Below are 18,637 nucleotides of genomic sequence, written 5' to 3' on the forward strand. Positions count from 1 at the left end.
CCCCAAAGCTTTTCTCAGCCCCTGATTATCCCTAGCATTAGTGTGGTATTACTAAGGTACACCTATTAAATATAGTCCATAGTATGCAATAGGTAGTTTTTCCCATATACCACTCTGTTGTAAACTCTTTGTACCAATGTCATACCTTAGAAATAGATCCTGCAAGCACTTATTTATATTTGTAGTGCTAATCTGTGGGATACATGCCTTTAAACAACCCCCATCAATCATGTTCACCTTCAATATGGCACTGATACTTATAATCCCATTAACAAACCATCATCACCCCTGTCCATTCCTATCATACTCTTAAGTTCAACCTCATTAACAGGTCTGTACATATTAAGTAATCATTCCCCCTTCTCTAGCTTCTGTCTATCTCTATGTCCCCTATATTCTACATTTTAAGACACTGATTTTACATTATTCAGGGAGTTTGTATTAGTGATAACATACAATATCTATCCTTTTGTGTCTGGCTTATTTCATTCAGCATTATGTCCTCAAGGTTCATCCATGCTGTCACATGTTTCAGGACCTCATTCCTTTTTACTGCTGCATAATATTCCATTGCATGTATATACCACATTTTGTTTATCTACTCGTCTGTTGAAGAACTCTTAAATTGTTTCCATCTTTTGTGAATAATGCCTCTATGAATATGTGTGCAAATGTCCTACCATTTTTAAGTAGCCTTTTTCTTGATTCAGTGCTTGCCCTTTTACTGCAGCCCTTTAAATATTTTCTAGAGGTTGAGAAAGATATTTCTGCCAGTTTGTTCAAAGCTTCTGTGGGGGGACAGAGCCCTGAAGTTTCTCGCTCCACCATCTTGATCAGGGCCTTTTCCTTATTATTTTTAAGCAAACATGTCAATAACAACATCTTTGAAATTTATTTTATTTAGACTTAGAAATGACTTTACATAATGAATGTACATTGGATGTTCAGTGGGAGATGACTCCTTGTAAGTTAGGTGGCAAAAATGTGAATATTTTCTGTTTTTCATAGTTAGCCTGACATCTAGACTTAAGCCTCATTTAGTTCCAATAAACAAATTGTCAGAAAAAAATTACAAGCATCCACATATATCCATTTGAAAATGAAGATTTCTTAACTATAATGCTGAAAAGCATTCATTATGACTGGGTACCAGCCACAACCCAGCTTATTTTAAGCCATTATCACTGTTGAAATAGTACAAATTGCGCCTGTGGTAGACTGTTGGGCTTACTCATTAAAGCACTGTAAATCTTCCCTCCCACCACTGCAAAAGGAAAATCAGTGCAAACCATTACTACTTAAATATTTTGTCTCATCTTAGTATGCACCTCTTTCTATGAAATCATTAGTCTTTGAAACCTAAAGAATAAAAGAAAGGGTATATAAAGCATCTTCCTAATGTTTCCTTTTTTTTTTTGTTCATAAAGTAGATTGTGACTCTTTCTCTGGCTTCATCTCTTAGATATACCCTCAATGTCCTGGAAGACCTTGGAGAAGGTCAGAAAGCTAATGATGACATCATTGTAAAGTGGGTGAACAGAACATTGAGTGAAGCTGGAAAATCAACTTCCATTCAGAGTTTTAAGGTAAGAATCCATATTTGATTATTAAAGATTATGTTTGATAGGGGAAGTCTGTAATTTGGAAGAACAGTCTTTGGTTTCTAAGTGAGTGAGAATTCTTGTAGGGCTAATTGCCGGACTCTCTTTTAGTTCACTAGGCTTTGTTTTGGACACTTTATTTATGTTAATCATGTGTTAATTTTTACATTCTCAGATTTTTTTCTCCTTGTACACTAGGACAAGGCAATCAGCTCTAGTTTGGCAGTTGTCGATTTAATTGATGCCATCCAGCCTGGATGCATTAACTATGACCTTGTTAAGAGTGGCAATCTGACAGAAGATGACAAGCACAATAATGCCAAGTAAGAGAGATTACATAATATCGTGGAAAGAGCACAGACTTTGCAACCAGGCATATTTGGATTCTAATTCAGCTCTGCCACATAAGAGTGGTATCACCTGGGAGAAACCTCTTGCACCTCAGAGTGTTCATCAGTAAATGGGGGCAATAGTACTTACTTTTTTTTTCATTTAATCTTTATAAAACATTTAAGGTAAGCAAAGAGCCTAGCATTGTGCCTAATACCTAGTATGAGACCTGGTAGGTACTTACTCATTTGTTGCTTTAGTGGATTACGGAAATAATGTCATATATATTTTTCACATGAATTGGCTACAAACACACCACAGGAAAAAAAATGAGCTATTGTACTTTAGAGTACTCTCTCTCTCTCTCTCTCTCTCTCACTGTCTTTCTCTCTCTCTCTCTCTCTCTCAATACACTATCCACTTATGTCCTTTTTGCTGTACATATATCCCTCTACATATGTTAAATTTATCTTCCCTGGTTCCTAAATTGGCTTAGTAACCTTCAGCAGAAGACTATGCATTCTTTTTTACCTGTTTTTCCCCTTCTTCACCAAAGATTTAGATTGTGACTTGGTTTCTATGGGTGAACCATGAAAGATTTACTAGTATACACTGAAACTCAGCTAACAGAAATGCTTCATAGAATAGCTAAGAAATATTCCTACAAAACTTCAGAGCTAGGCACATCAATTATTCTTTCCTTGAAAAATATTTACAAAATATATGATATATATCATATGTGATACATAATATAAAAAGAACTCTTGAAACTTCTCTTTCCAGCAACTTGATGGTTTAATAATCTTTAAAAGTACTGTTGCAAAACAGCTAGAAATGCTTCGTGTATCACTTGTGGCGTGGTCATGCCAGTTTCCCAAGCTGGGCATGTCAATTCTTTCCTCCCTTCCCTTCTCTGCCATCTCCTTTTCTTAGTCAGGCAACTCTGCCCATGTACTTTGTAGGTTCTCTCCCCTTCCTCGAATATTTGGAAATATTCACTACATCTACCTAAGCAACTTTAATTTTGCATCTTGACATACTTTCCACCCCACACCTCTAAGATTACTTGAGAGTGTTATTTTATTATAGGCTCAATGAAAATACCAACATTATTGACTTTTAAGCCAACCTGGATAATTATATATAATTTTTTTCATTTTCTTATCAAGTCAGTGTTTCAGGCTTTATTCTCTTTTTATGCTGGTGAAGGGTAATGGATAAAAAGGATCAGTCCCAGGTAATAGAGCTTAAAACCCTGATGTAACTTAAAAGTGAACTCATAAACAAAGCCAACAGGAAACAAGACCGAGAAAAGGGGAACAAATTCAGATTTGAACTTTGAATATGGAATTTTTGCATGCCAGCCAAATGATTATATACAAGGAAATCAATGTCTATCATGCCCTTGACTGACAAGAATGTCATTCTAATTTTTGTTTCCTCATAAAATAGGTATGCAGTGTCAATGGCTAGAAGAATTGGAGCCAGGGTTTACGCTCTCCCTGAAGATCTTGTGGAAGTCAAGCCCAAGATGGTCATGACCGTGTTTGCATGCTTGATGGGCAGGGGAATGAAGAGAGTGTAAAATAACCAATCTGCATAAAAACAACTTTGCTCCTAGGTGCATGATTAGCAGATTAGCTATTTCCAGGTTGAAGTACCCATGGCTTAAGAACTGTTGGTCAAAGGACCTTTTTTTTAAATTAACATGACTAGCTCATCATCAGAGCCCTCAGGGAAAAGGGTTTTAATAAAAACAGTTGCTCTTTCCCATAGTCACATTTGGATTTGTCAGACATGCCTGAAATGTGTTCATAGCCAAACCATGTTACTCTCTCCTAGATTGCTGCCCTTGATATTTCTTATTGCTGTATGTTAATTTTCTCTATGTACCTTTTTCCCTCTTAGAATGTTCATCTCTCAGGACTTGCTTAGATGATTAGGTATGAATATTGTTAGACAGTAATTTTGCTTTCCATCCAGTGTGATAGTTCTCATTCAAGACTTTGATCAGAGGGTATTTGGAAATGAGTATCCTTTGCTTATCTTTATAGTACTGAAAATTTGCAGAAGTAACTGGCTATGCAGAATGTAATAGAAGCCTTTCATATTCTTTTATTCTTAAAATCAGTATCTTTTTATAGTATTCTTTCTACGTGATCCTTTTTTGTACATTTAAGAATATTTTGATTACATTAAACAAAACTGCTGATTTTGCTACTTTTTTAAGGGGTCTGCAAGTAAGTAAAAAGCATACATTATAGGTAGAGGAAAAAGTACCTTAAATTTGCATCTCCCCACCCCCCAAGTATAAACAGTTGACAGCTTATTTTTTTAGTAAAACCTGTATCACCAACCTCTCCCTTTAAGTCTAAAATGCAGTTGAATATGACACTTTTAAGGAGAGAGAGTTCTGAGAAGTTAGCTGGGATAGAGTTGGCCAAGTATGCTAAGTGTACAATATATGTTTTTTTTTCATTTTATACATAAAACAAGGAGATGTGGTCACTAAAAATTAAAAATATATATGTAGGACTTAATGTCAAGCTGTTTGCTGTAATTTTCAAGATCATAATGTTACTCTAACTCTGAAAAGTAATGTAATCTGGTAGCAATGTATTAGTTCAAATAAAGGCATTTACATAAAAATTAGTCTTCTATTCATGCTTCTGTCCCTTAGTAGTAGACCAATAATGTTTGCCAGGTTTTTTTCCTTCAATATTCTAACCCTGGTATGTTCTATAAAATGGTGTTTGTTAAATTTGAGTTTGAGGAACTGAATTAAGGATAGTTCAAATGGGATAAGATGGTTTTCTCCACCTTACCAAAGTGTCCTTATCCAATTCTTCCCTTTTGCTTTCTTCCCCATCTCCCTCGATCTTTTCCATGTTGCATGATATACAGAAAACTAAAACTCAGGGGATCTGAACAACCAGTGAGGAGAGATGAGGGCTTATGGCAAGTTTCTCAACTTTGGCACTATTGATATTTGGGTTTGGATAATTCTTTTGTAGGGGGCTATCCTGTGCATTGTAGGATGTTTGGCAGTATCCCTGGCATACACACAGTAGATGCCATTAGCACTCCACCCCCCAACCATAAATGTCTCCATACATTTTCTTCCTTTCTTCAAAAAAGGAGCTGATTTTTTGGGTGGTTCATCCTACAAGGCACACAGCCTATAGGAATGGATAACAGGATAGTTAAGAAATGTTTATATAAAGCTATGGGCCTGGACACATCATTTCTTCCTTTCTCCAAAAAAAAAAAAAACTGCAACACATATTATAATGGGCTAAAATCAGTGATATATTAACAATTCTTGGAAATCTATTAGACAAAATTCCAGTATAAAAATGGGCGAAGGGGATGAATATTCAATTTGAAAAACGATATTTGACCAATGATCATAAAAAAGGATGCTGATTCTCAAAAGTAATCAAGGATATATAATTTAAAACAACAAAAACTGTCATTTTTCTGTAATGCCTTTTTTGTCTATCAAATTGATAAAAGTTAGATGACTGATAATTATCTGATATTGGTGCAAGTGTGGGTATACAGACATTCTCTATCACCAGAGATAGAAGAGTAATCAGTTTACAGACTTGCAACTTAAAGGCAATTTGATCATATTCATCAAAACTAAAAACTGGCGTATCTTTCAACTCTGCAGCCAAAAAGTATAGGAATATTCCATGATATATCTTGTATTGTAGTAAATGATTGATGAAATAAGTTATGATCAATCCACAAAATGGAATATTCATGTAGTCACTAAAAGGAATGCTATATCTCTATGTTTACTGACATGGAAAGATGTCCTGTGTTATCCCATTTTAAAAACTAAATTGTAGTATACACATAGAAAAATTCTTATGGAAAGTTCACAGATATATTTGTATAGATGTAAGAAGGAGGGGAGGGACTGGGATAACAAGAAAATTTTAAATAAAAATATAACATTACTATTCTTGGGAAAATAACAGGTAATTATTAAAAACCTATAGAAAAGTTGAAAGATTATTATAGGAAACACTTATACATTCCTCACATATATTCACTAATTGTTAACAATTTACATATTTATTTTATCTTTGTGTGTGACTGTGCATGTGTGTGCATATATATATATACACACACACACACACACACATATATATATTCAGAACCAGAACCATTTTAAAGTAAGTTGCAGACATCATAACCTCCTCTTCCAGGATATGCCACCTGCTCTAACTTACAGAATGAAGCAAAAATAAGTGTATAAACCTAAACTCCATGGACTGATTCTTCAACTCTATGACTTGATTATCCATAAAGAGAATCAGTTGGTCAAAGGCAAAACTTCCTCTTTTAGAAAAGCTGAGGGTATGCAGAAAAATCCTGCATAAAATACAGGGTTCACATATAAGACCCAATTAACACCTTGCATTAGTGTGGTACAATTACTACAATTGATGAAACCACATTTTTATAATTGTAGTATTAACTATAGTCCATAGTTTATTTTAGGGTTCACTGTGTTGTACATTCCAATGGATTTCTCCTTTTAACCACATTAAAATATATAATCCAGTGCTGTTAATCATGTTCACAATGTTGTGCTACCATCACCACCATCCATTACCAAAACTTCTCCATTATCCCAAATAGAAACTCTGTAAAATTTAAGCATTAATTCCCTATTCCCTACACCCATTCCATGTTCAAGAACCAGTATTTGAGATTCTGACTCAATGAGAGTTTGCTTATTCTAAATATTTCATATCAGTGAGATCATACAGTATTTGTCCTTTTGTGTCTGGCTTATTTCACTCAAGATAATGTCTTCAGTGTTCATCCATGTTGTCACATGTATCAGGATTTCATTCCTTTTTATGACTGAAAAGTATTCCATTGTATGTATATCTTACATTTTGTCCATTCATCCATTAATGGACACATGGGTTGCTTCCCTCTTTTCACAGTTGTAGATAATCCTGCAATGAGCATTGGGGTGCAAATATTTGTTCAAGTCCCTGCTTTCAATTGTTTTAGGTATATAACAAGAAGTGGGATTGCCAGGTCATATGATAATGATAATTCTCTACTTAACCATCTGAGGAATTGCCAAACTGTCTTCCAAAGCGTCTGCACCATTTTACATTCCTACCAACAATGAATGAGTGTTCCTATTTCTCCATATTCTCTCAAACACTTGTAATTTTCCATTTTTTTAATAGTAGTCACTTAAGTGGGTGAGAAGTGGTATCTAATTGTGGTTTGGATTTACAATTCCCTAACAGCTAATGATGTTGAGCATCTTTTCATGTGTTGTTTGGCAGTTTGTATATCTTCTTTGGAGAAATGTCTATTCAATTCTTTAGCTCATTTTTTAATTGGATTCTTCATCTTTTTGTTGAGCTGTAGAATTTCTTTATATATTCTGGATATTAAGCCCTTATGGGATATGTAATTTCCAAATGTTTTCTCTCATTATGTAGGTTGTCATTTTACTTTCATGATAAAGTCCTTTGATACAAAAAAATGTTTTTAATTTTAATAAGGTCTCATTTATCTATATTTTCTTTTGTTGCTTGTCCTTTGGGTGTCATGTCCAAGAAATCATTGCCTAACACAAGGTCCTGAAGATACTTCCCTATGTTTCCTTCTAGAAGTTTATAGTCCTGGCTCTTATATTTAGGTCTTTGATCCATTGTGAGCTGATTTTCATATGGTGTGAGGTAGGGGTCCACCTTCATTCTTTTGCAAATGGAGATCCAGTTTTCCCGGCACCATTTGTTGAAGAGACTATTTTTTCCCAATTGAATGGATCTTCACCCCCTTGTCAAAAATCAGTTGCCTATAAATGTGAGGGTTTGTTTCTGAACTCTCAATTCAGTTCCATTGGTTTATGGTTCTGTTCTTATACTAATACTATGTTATTTTGATTACTGCAGCTTTGTGATAAGATTTAAGATCAGAAAGTATGAGACCTCCAACTTCATTCTTCTCTTTCAAGATGACTTTGGCTATTCAGGGCCCCTTAACCTTCCATATAAATTTGAATATTGGCTTTTCCATTTCTGTGAAGAAGGCTGTTGGAATTTTGTTTGGGATTGTGTTGAATTTGTAAATCATTTTGGGTAGAATTGACAATATTTAGTCTTCCAATCCATGAACACAGAATGTCTTTCCATTTATTTAGTTCTTCTTTGGCTTCTGTTAGCAATGTTTTATAGTTTTCCATGTACAAGTGTTATACATCCTTAGTTAGATTTATTCCTAGATATTTGATTCATTTAGTCATTATTGTAAATGGAATTTTTTTCTTGATTTCTTCCAATAATTCATTATCAGTGTCTAGAATTATTACTGATTTGGGGGTGTTGATCTTGTACCCTGGCACTTTGCTAAATTCATTTATTAGCTCCGTAAATAGGGAAAGTTTTGCTTCTTCCTTTCCAATTTGGATGCCTTTTATTTTTCTCTCTTTCCTAATTCACCTGGCTAGAACTACCAGTACAATATTGAATAATGGTGGTGACACTGGGAATCCATAACTTGTTCCATATCTTAGGTGGAAAGTGTTCAGTGTTTTGCTATTGAATATGATGTTAATGGTATGGTTTTTTTATTATGCATTTTTATTGAGATATATTCACACACCAAAAGAAAGAGGAAAATAAAAAAAAAACAACCAAAACATCCCATACCCCTTGTCCTCCCCTATTATATGTGTGTATGTGTGTGTATACATATATGTGTATATATATATATATATATATATGTATGTATATTTTATAACTCGTCTGTCCCTATACTGGATAAACAGAATGTCAGTCATGAGGTTTTCACAATCACGTGGTAACATGATAACAGCTATATAGTTACACAGTCATCATCAAGAATCAAGTCTACTTGATTACATTTCAACAGATTCAGGTATTTCCTACTAGCTATTCTAATACACTAGAAACTAAAAAGGAATATCTATATATTGCTTAAGAACAACCTCCAGAATGACCTTTCAACTCCATTTGAAATCTCTTAGCCACTGAAACTTTATTTGTTTTATTTATTTTCCCCCTTTTGGTCAAGAAGGCATTCTCAGTCCCATGGTGCCAGAGCCAGGCGCATCCCTGTGAGTCATGTCCCATGTAGAGGGGAAGGTGGTGGGTTTATTTGCAGAGTCAGCTGAGAGAGAGAGGCCACATCTGAGCAACAAAAGAGGTTCTTTGGAGGTGACTCTTAGGCATAATTATAAGGAGGCTTAGCTTCTCCTTTACAGGAATAAATTTCTTAAGGGCAAGCCCCAAGATTGAGGGCTTGGCCTATTAAATTGGGAGTCCCTAATGCCTGTGAGAATGCCAGGAATTCCACAGATGGGGAAGTTTAATATTTCCACATTTTTCCCTGGACCCTCAAGGGGACTTTGCATATATTTTTTATTTTCTGCCCCAAAAACTCTGGAATGTGTTGGGGCATTACCTTAAACTGTACAGAATATGAAGATCTCATTCCCTCTTTTAGGTTCCATGTAATTATGTTGTTTAAGTAAACTGACCAGACAGGTTAAATTAGATCATGTGCTACAGAGAATATACATTTTTCACCAAATAAGCATCTCTGAAATAACAGTTAAAACTCAGGTATACAAAAAGGGGATGCAAAATGAAATGAAATAAAGTTTCAGTGGCTGAGAGATTTCAAATGGAGTCAAGAGTTCCCTCTGGGGACATTCTTATGCACTGTACAGATAACACCTCTCAGGTTTTAATGTATTGGAATAGCTAGAAGTAAATACCTGAAACTACCAAACTCCAACCCAGTGGTCTGGACTCCTGAAGATGATTGTATAACAATGTAGCTTACAAGGGGTGACACTGTGATTGTGAAAACCTTGTGGATCACACTCCCTTTATCTAGTGTATGGATGGATGAGTAGAAAAATGGGGACGAAAACTAAGTGAAAAATAGGGTGGGATGAGGGGATGATTTGGGTGTTCTTTTTTACATTTATGTTTTTATTCTGATTCTGATTCTTTCTGATGTGAGGAAAATGTTCAAAAATAGATTGGGGTGATGAATGCATAAGTATATGATGGTACTGTGAACAGTTGATTGTACACCATGGATGATTTATGGTATGTGAATATGTTTCAATAAAACTGAATTTAATTAAAAAAAAACTCAGGTATAGATATGACTGCTATAAGAGCTTACAGTCTACAAAACTTTAAAATAAGCCTTATTGAACGTTCTGTACTCCTGCAGTGTCGATTGCTAATCTCTGTCTACGTTCTAGCCCCTGATAACCTATGCCCTCAAATTCAATTCTCAGTATTTGCTCATTATAGTTAGTTTATGTTAGTAAGGCCTTACAATATTTGTCCTTTTGTTTCTGGCTTATTTCACTCAACATACTGCCCTCAGGTTTCATTCACCTAGTTGCATGCCTCACAACTTCATTCCTTCTTGTAGCCACTCAATATTCCATGGTATGTATACACCACAGTTTGCCCTTCCATTCATCTGTCAATGTTCCCTTAGGCCACCGCCATCCATTGCATATCTTGCCGCCATAAACATCAGTGTGCAAATTCCTATTCATGTCCCTGCTTTCAGTTCTTCCAGGTATATACCAAATAATGGGGTTGCAGGTTCATATGGAAATCCCACACTTAGCCTCCTGTTGAACCACCACACTGCCCTCCGTAGGGACTGCAAGGGGTGCATTTTTCATATGTACCCTTTATCATGTTGAGGACGTTCCCTTGTATTCCTAGTATTCTGAGTGTTTTTTTTTTTTTAATCATGAAGTGGCGCTGGGTTTTGTCACATGCCTTTTCCGCATTAATTTAGATGATTGTGTGTTTTTTCCCCTTCATTCTGCTAATGTGATACATTGAATTAATTGATTTTCTTATGTTGAATCTCACTTGCATAGCAGGGATAAATCCCACTTAATCATGGTGTATAAATCTTTTTATGTGCTGTTGGATTTGGTTTTCTAGTATTTAGTTGAGGATTTTTCCATCCATATACAAAAAGATTGGTTTGTAATTTTCTTTCCTTTTGGTATCTTTGTCTGGCTTTAGTATGTGGATGATGTTTGCCTCAGGAATGTATTAGGGATTTGTTCCCACCTCTTCAACTTTTTGGAAGAATTTGAGCAGGATTGGGTGTTAATTCTTCTTGGAATGTTTGGTTTGTGCCCTAAATGTCATCATATATATCCTTATAAAAGAAGGGCAGAGGGAGTGTACACACAGGCACATGGAGAAGAAGGCAATGTGAAAGCTGAACAGAAAGATGTGTCCATAAGACAAGGACACATATATTTATCATGAAAGCTAACTAGTGGTCACCAGAGGTGGAAGAAGCAAGCAACAGGTTCTCTCCTAGAGCCTCCAATAGGAATGTGGTCCTGTCAACACCTTGATTTCAGACTTATGGAGTCCAGAAATGCAGAAGAATAAAATTTTGTTGTTTTAAGCTTTCAAGTTTGTAATAATTTGTTGTGACAGCCTCTAGGAAATGAATACAATTGTTTTCTGCAGAGTTTCCATTAATTGAGATATTATACTGAAGGATGAACATAAGATGGTGAACGTCCAAAGGAAAGCAAAATAGTCAGCAGTTACATTCTCTAACAATTTACAATACCTATACACAAGAATTCAGTTATTTGCATAATTATGATCACCAAATGTCAGAAGAAGCCCAAAATTCTATTCCAAGATTTGCCTTTGACCTATTGATTCTCTTTATGGAGAATCAAGTCATGGAGTTGAAGAATCAATCCATGGAGTTTAGGTTTATAAATTTATTTCTGCTTCATTCTATAAGTTAGAGCAGGCAGTGTATCCTAGAGGAAGAAGGAGGTCTCCCAACAGAGGTGGTGGTGGTGGTTTTGATGGTATATTTCTTTTTCCAGGTAAAGGAGTTAGATGAGGAGGAGCAACTCCTCCTGGTGTAGGTGGTGGTGGGGATGGCTCACCGCTTTCCTGAGTAGGTGGTTGAGGAGGCCGTAGAATTGAGGAAAAACCCCAGGGGCTGTGCACCCATAATAATCTGGTATTTGAATACTTTCAGTAAAACATAGCAGCCAAGAGTACATAGCAACAGAGCACTGCTTATTATAGCAATAACCATGGACTCAACAATGCATACAAAAGACTTCCATAGGTATTTGATAGGCATTTTAAACTCTGGACAATGACTACTTCTGCTAACACTCTAATGCTAGAAAAGTTGGTATCCTCATCAAAGGCTTTGTGGAATACTATTCCAAAATAACGACTAGTTAGCTTTCATGATAAATATATGTAGTGAAGAATTACTGTATATGGTTAGGGCCTGGTAGACCAGAAGGTTCAAATATGGAATAATTAATACAAGGTCCTGGGTTTTGCCCTCTGTGGGGCCAATTAATTTTACACAAAAAGCCTGTCTCAGCACCAAGTCACCTAGCTTTCCTCAACACCAATAATTAATACTAAGTAACATCCATTTGCATAGAATATACATATTTATCAAAGTTCTAACATCTATTTTCTCTTTTGATCCTCTGTAGACTCCTGAAATGTCAGTAGGGCATATAGTTTTCTATAACTGCTTATAGGTGAGGAAATTGAAACTCCACAAATTCAAGTAACTGATCACAGTTGCTAATGATTCACAGTTTGTGTGAAACATGATTACTATCTGAATGTAGTTCTTCTCACACCTAATTCAGTCCCCTTGCTAATATAGCAGATTACCTCCTGAATATGTCATTCATCATGATCTGAGGAGACAACTTTAAAGAATGTCCCATATGTGGGGATAAAATAGGGAGTGAAACTGAATTCTGAGATCTGAAAAGAGAAATAAAAAGCTAGAAAAAAGTGAAAATGTTTTTGAAAATAAATTATCAAATATTATAGTTAAGATAAGCAGAGTGAGGTTAGGAAACGGCTACCAGACCAGGTCATTTGGAATTCACTGATGTCATTTCTTTAAATGCAATTTTATTGAGATATATTCACATACCAGATAATCATCCAAAGTGTACAATCAATTATTCACAGTACCATCATATAGTTGTGCATTCATCACCACAATCAATTTTTGAATATTTTCATTACTCCAAAAAATAAAAAATAAAAGTGAGAATAAAAATAAAAAAGAACACCAAAATATCTGATATTGCTTATACCTCCCTATTATTTATTTATTTATTTCCTTATTTTCTTATTCATCTGTCTATACACTGGGATAAAGGGAATGTCAGTCCCAAGGTTTTCACAATCACATAGTCACACCATAAAAGCTATATAGTTATACAATCATCTTCAAGAATCATGGCTACTGGATTACAGTTCAACAGTTTTAGGTATTTCCTTCTAGCTATTCCAATACACCAAAAACTAAAGAGGGATATCTATATAATGAATAAGAATAACCTCCAGAATGACCGCTCAACACTATTTGAAATCTCTCAGCCACTGAAACTTTATTTTGTTTAATTTCTCTTCTCCGTTTTGGTCCAAGAAGGCTTTCTCAATCCCATGATGCCAGGTCCAGACTCATCCCCGGAGTCATGTCCCACGTTGCCAGGGAGATTTTCATCCCTGAGAGTCATGTCCCACATAGGGAGAAGGGCAGTGAGTTTACCTGCAGAGTTGGCTTAGACAGGCCATATTTGAGCAACAAAAGAGGTTCTCTGGAGTGACTCTTAGGCATCATTATAAGTAGGCTTATCTTCTCCTTTGCAGTAACAAAATTCCTGGGGGAAGCCCCAAGATCAAGGGCTTGACCTATTAAATTAGTAGTCCCCAATGCTTGCGAGAATATCAGGAATTCTCCAGGTGGGGAAGTTTATTTCCACATTTTCCCCCAGTCCTTCAAGGGGGCTTTGCAAATACATTTTTATTCTCTGCCTGAATTACTCTGGGATGTATTGGGGCTTCACACAAACCTGTACAATCCAACCAGGTCTCACTCCCTATCAAAAGTTCTATGCAATAGTGTATATGAATAAACTCACCATGCAAGTTAAATTAGATAGTATTCTACAGAAAATATAAATTTTGCACCAAATAAACATCTCTTCCTTTGGTCTCACACAGAAATTGCAGTTTTAAAACACAATCAGTTGTAAGGAAAATGTTCAGAGATAGATTGTGGTGATGAACGCATAACTATGTTATCATACTGTGGACAGTGGATTGTATACCATGGATGATTGTATGGTGTGTGAATGTATTTCAGTAATACTGAATTTAATAAAAAAAAAAAAAAATCGGTATCATCCTTTTCCCTTTAGTCTGATTTGCTTTAGTCCCAACCAGATCGGCTTCATTCATATCTCTAGTTGAACGCTGATCTCTTTTTCAGCTTTCTAAAACAGTGACTGTATGGGGTAATGATGACTTTCATAGCTGCTGAACTCTAGCTCTGAGACTCAGGTGTCACACAGATATGCAAAGTTCCAGGGAATGACCAGGTAATACACAAACAGCTCAGCATCTCAGAATTTGGAAATAATCATAACAACTAAGGAATAGAAGTGACTGGTATTCGAGCTTAAAATCTAGGAACTTTTACAATAAGCCTTCCCCCGATAACCTATGCTCTTGAATTCAATTCTTAGAGTTTGCACATTATATTTATTCCATATTAGTGAGGCATTATAATACTTGCTTTTTTGTTTCTGGCTTATTTCACTCAACATACTGTTCTCAAGTTTCATTCACCTAGTTGCATTCCTCACAACTTCATTCCTTCTTGAAGCCACTCACTATTCCATTGTATGTATACGCCACAGTTTGCCTTTTCCTTCATCAGTCGATGCACCCTTAGGCCACCTCCATCCATTGTGAATCGTGAATACTGCCACCATAAACACCAGTGTGCAAATGTCCATTCATGTCCCTGCTTTCAGTTCTTCCAACTATTTACCTAATAAGGGGGTTGCAGGATTATATGTCAACCCTATACTTAGCCTCCTGTGGAAACACCACACTGCCCTCCAGATGAGCTGCACCATTCTACTTCCCCACCAACAGTGAATAGATACATCACCCTCTTCACATTTTCTCCAGCACTTGTGTGTTTTTGTTTATGTTTCAGTCAGTTTTATTCACACACCATACAATCCATCTTAAGTAAACAATTAATTGTCCTTGGTATAATCACAAAGCTATGCATTCACCACCAGAAACTCTATAAGGACATTTCCATTTCTTCCACAAAGAAAGAAGAGAGGAAAAAAAGAAGAAAAAAATTAAAAATAGAACAAAATAGAATAAAATAAAAAGAAGAAACAACAACACCATGAAGAATTCCATACCCCTCCCTTATATCCCCATCTTATTGACATTTAGCTTTTGTGTATTGTCTTTGTTACATTTCATGAAAATATGTTACAATGTTACTGTCAACTATAGACTCTAATTTGCATTGATTGTACTTTTCCATATGCCATCCCATCCCATTTTCAACACCTTGCAATGTTGACATCCATTTGTTCCTCTTCATATGAAAACATTCTAATATGTGTACCTTTAATCACCATCACTGTCCACGCTAGGTTTTGCTAACTTACACAGTCCCAGTTCTTATCTTCTATCTTTCCCTCTGGTGTCATACATGCCCCTAACCTTCCTCTTTCAATCATACTCACACTCAGCTTTATTCAGTGTACTTACAATAATGTGCTGCCATCAGGTAGTATTGCGCTATTGATTTCTGGGTCTTTACAATCAGTCCTGGTTGAACATTCTATACTCCTTCAGCATCAAAAGCCCAGTCTCTACCCTCTTTCTATCTCTTGATAACCTGTGTTCTCAACTTCAACTCTCAAAGTTTGCTCGTTATTATTAATTCATATTAGTGAGACTCGGTCCTCACATTAGTGAGTTTGGTCCTTTTGTTTCTGGCTAATTTTGCTCAGCCTAATGTCCTCAAGGTTCATCCAAGTTGTTGCATGCATCATGACTTTACTCTGTGTCTTTGTTTGCTAATGCTGCAGAATGCAAAACACCAGAGATGGACAGGCTTTTATAAAACGGGGGTTTATTTCACTACACAGTTACAGTCTTAAGGCCACAAAGCGTCCAAGGTAACACCTCAGCAATCGGGTACCTTCACCGGAGGATGGCCAATGGCATCCGGAAAACCTCTGCTAGCTTGGAAGGCAGCTGGCATCTGCTCCAAAGCTCCGGCCTCAAAACGGCTTTCTCCCAGGACGTTCCTTTCTAGCAAGCTTGCTTCTCTTCAAAACATCACTCCCAGCTGCACTCGTTTTCTCCCCCCCCCCCCAGTCAGCTCATTTATGTAGCTCCACCGATCAAGGCCCACCCCGAATGGGTGGGGCCACACCTCCATGAGAACATCTCATCAGAATCATTGCCCACAGCTGGGTGGGGCACATTCCAAGCAAATCCAACCATCACCAAAACGTCTGTCCCACAAGACCACAATGATAATGGCATTTGGGGGACACAATACATTCAAACCGGCACACTCTGTCTTACAGCTGCAAATATTCCATCATATATATATTTATGCCACAGTGTGTTTATCCATTCATCTGTCGATGGACATTTGGGCTGTTTCCATCTCTTGGCAATCATAAATAATGCCACTATAAACATCGGTTTACAAATGTCCATTCATGTCCTAGCTTTCAGTTCTTTTGAGTATATACTTAGTAATGGGATTGCTGGATCATATGGCAATTCTATACTTAGCTTCCTGAGGAACCACCACACTCCCTTCCAGAGTGGTTGCACCATTCTATATTCCCACCAACACTGAATAAGTGTGCTTCTTTCTTCACATCCTCTCAGCAAGTGTAGTTTTCTGTTTTTGTTTTTTTTTTTGAAAATGGTCATTCTAGTAGGTGTGAGATGATATTGTGGTTTTGATTTGCATTTCCCTAATATCCAGTGAAGTTGAGCATTTTTTCATATGTTTTTGAGCCATTTGTATTTCCTTTTCGGAAATGTGTCTGTCCATGACTTTTGCCCATTTTTAAATTGGGTTGTTTGTCTTTTTGTTGTTGAGTTGTAGGATCTCTATACTTTTAGGATATTAAACCCTTATCTGATATGTCATTTCCAAATATTGTCTCCCATTGTGTAGGCTCACTTTTTTACTTTTCTGTCAAAGTCCTTTGATGCAAACAAGTGTTCAAATTTTGATGAAATCCCATTTATCAATTTCTTCTTTCATTGCTGGCACTTTGGGTGTAAGGTCTAGGAAACCACCTCCTATTACAAGATCTTTAAGATATTTCCCTACATTTTCTTCTAAATGTTTTATTGTGTTAGCTCTAATGTTTAGGTCTTTGGTTTATTTTGAGTTAATTTTTGTATAATGTTTGAGTCTTCTTTCATTCTTTTGGATATGGATATCCAGTTCTCCAAGCACCATTTATTGAAGAGGCTGCACTGTCCCCATTGAGTTGATTTGACACTGCCTTATCAAAGATCAGTTGTCTGTAGTTGAGAGGTTCTATTTCTGAACACTCAATTCAATTCCATTGGTCAGTATATCTGTCTTTATGACAGTACCATGCTGTTTTGACCATGGTAGATTTGTAATATGCTTCAAATTCAGGTAATGTGAGACCTCCCGCTTCATTCCTTTCTCAAGATATTTTTAGCTTCCAAATAAATTTGATTATTGGTTTTTCTATTCCTGAAAAGTAATTTGTTGGGATTTTAATTCGTATTGCATTGAATCTATAAATCAATTTGGGTAGAATTGACATCTTAACTTTATTTAGTCTTCCAATCCATGAACATGGTATGTCCTTCCATTTATTTAGGTCTTCTTTGATTTATTTTAGCAAGTTTTTGTAGTTTTTTCTGTGTAAAGGTCTTTTGTGGCCTTGGTTAAATTTATTCCTAGATATTTGATTCTTTTAGTGACTATTGTAAGTGGAATGTTTTTCTTGATTTCCTCCTCAGATTGCTCATTACTAGTGTATAGAAACACCACTGATTGCCTGTCAGTCTTGTACCCTGCCACTTAGCTGTACTCATTTATTAGCTCTAGTAGCTTTGCTGTAGATTTTTTGGGATTTTCTATGTATAGTATCATGTCATCACTGGTGACTTTTGACATACCTTTCCAGTTCAATGGTGGAGAAGTTCAATTCCAGCAATACCTACTGAGCATCTATGTTAAGAGATAGCCCTTTTTTCCTCATGATACCTTGAGACATAAAGTATCTTGAAGAGAGTACTTAATCAGTTCTAAAGTTTAGACATCCTACTGAAGATTTAAGGTGTATATGGGAGCATTTTATCACAGAGAATGTAGGTGAATATGTAAAGCTTATAGGTTTTGATATTATGGCAGTCAAAATCTAAAGAGGTCTACAGAATCTTTTAGGATCATAAACTGATTGAGGATTTTCATTTTTTGTTGTTTAAAAATTTTTTATTACAGAAGTTGTAGGTTTACAAAAAATCATGCACTATTATTTTATTATAAACAACTTGCAATGGTGTGGTACATTTGTCACAACTGATGAAAGAACATTTTTATAATTACACTATAACTATGTTATGTCTGTAGTTTATGTTAAGGTTCACTGTTTGCATTATACAGTCTTGTTTTTTTAATATTTTTATTCTAGTAACATGTATACAACCCAAAACTTCCCCTTTTAATCACATTTAAATATATAATTCAAGGCTGTTAATTACATTCATAATAAGGAT

The 18,637-nt window shown here is 35.9% G+C and overlaps 1 protein-coding gene across 2 annotated transcripts in view; it reads left to right on the plus strand.

Moving 5' to 3' along the window:
• PLS3 (plastin 3) overlaps positions 1-4,580 on the plus strand; it is a 142,653-nt gene extending 138,073 nt beyond the window's left edge. For both annotated transcript variants that reach the window (XM_037822000.1, XM_037821999.1), the window contains 3 exons: positions 1,463-1,586; positions 1,800-1,924; positions 3,384-4,580. In XM_037822000.1, coding sequence (XP_037677928.1) covers positions 1,463-1,586; positions 1,800-1,924; positions 3,384-3,516 — 382 coding nt within the window. In that variant the 3' untranslated portion in view covers positions 3,517-4,580. The remainder of the gene's footprint in view (positions 1-1,462; positions 1,587-1,799; positions 1,925-3,383) is intronic.
• The last annotated feature ends 14,057 nt before the right edge of the window (positions 4,581-18,637 follow it).

Source organism: Choloepus didactylus, chromosome X, assembly GCF_015220235.1.
Source record: "Choloepus didactylus isolate mChoDid1 chromosome X, mChoDid1.pri, whole genome shotgun sequence".
In the NCBI taxonomy this organism is placed as follows: domain Eukaryota; kingdom Metazoa; phylum Chordata; class Mammalia; order Pilosa; family Megalonychidae; genus Choloepus; species Choloepus didactylus.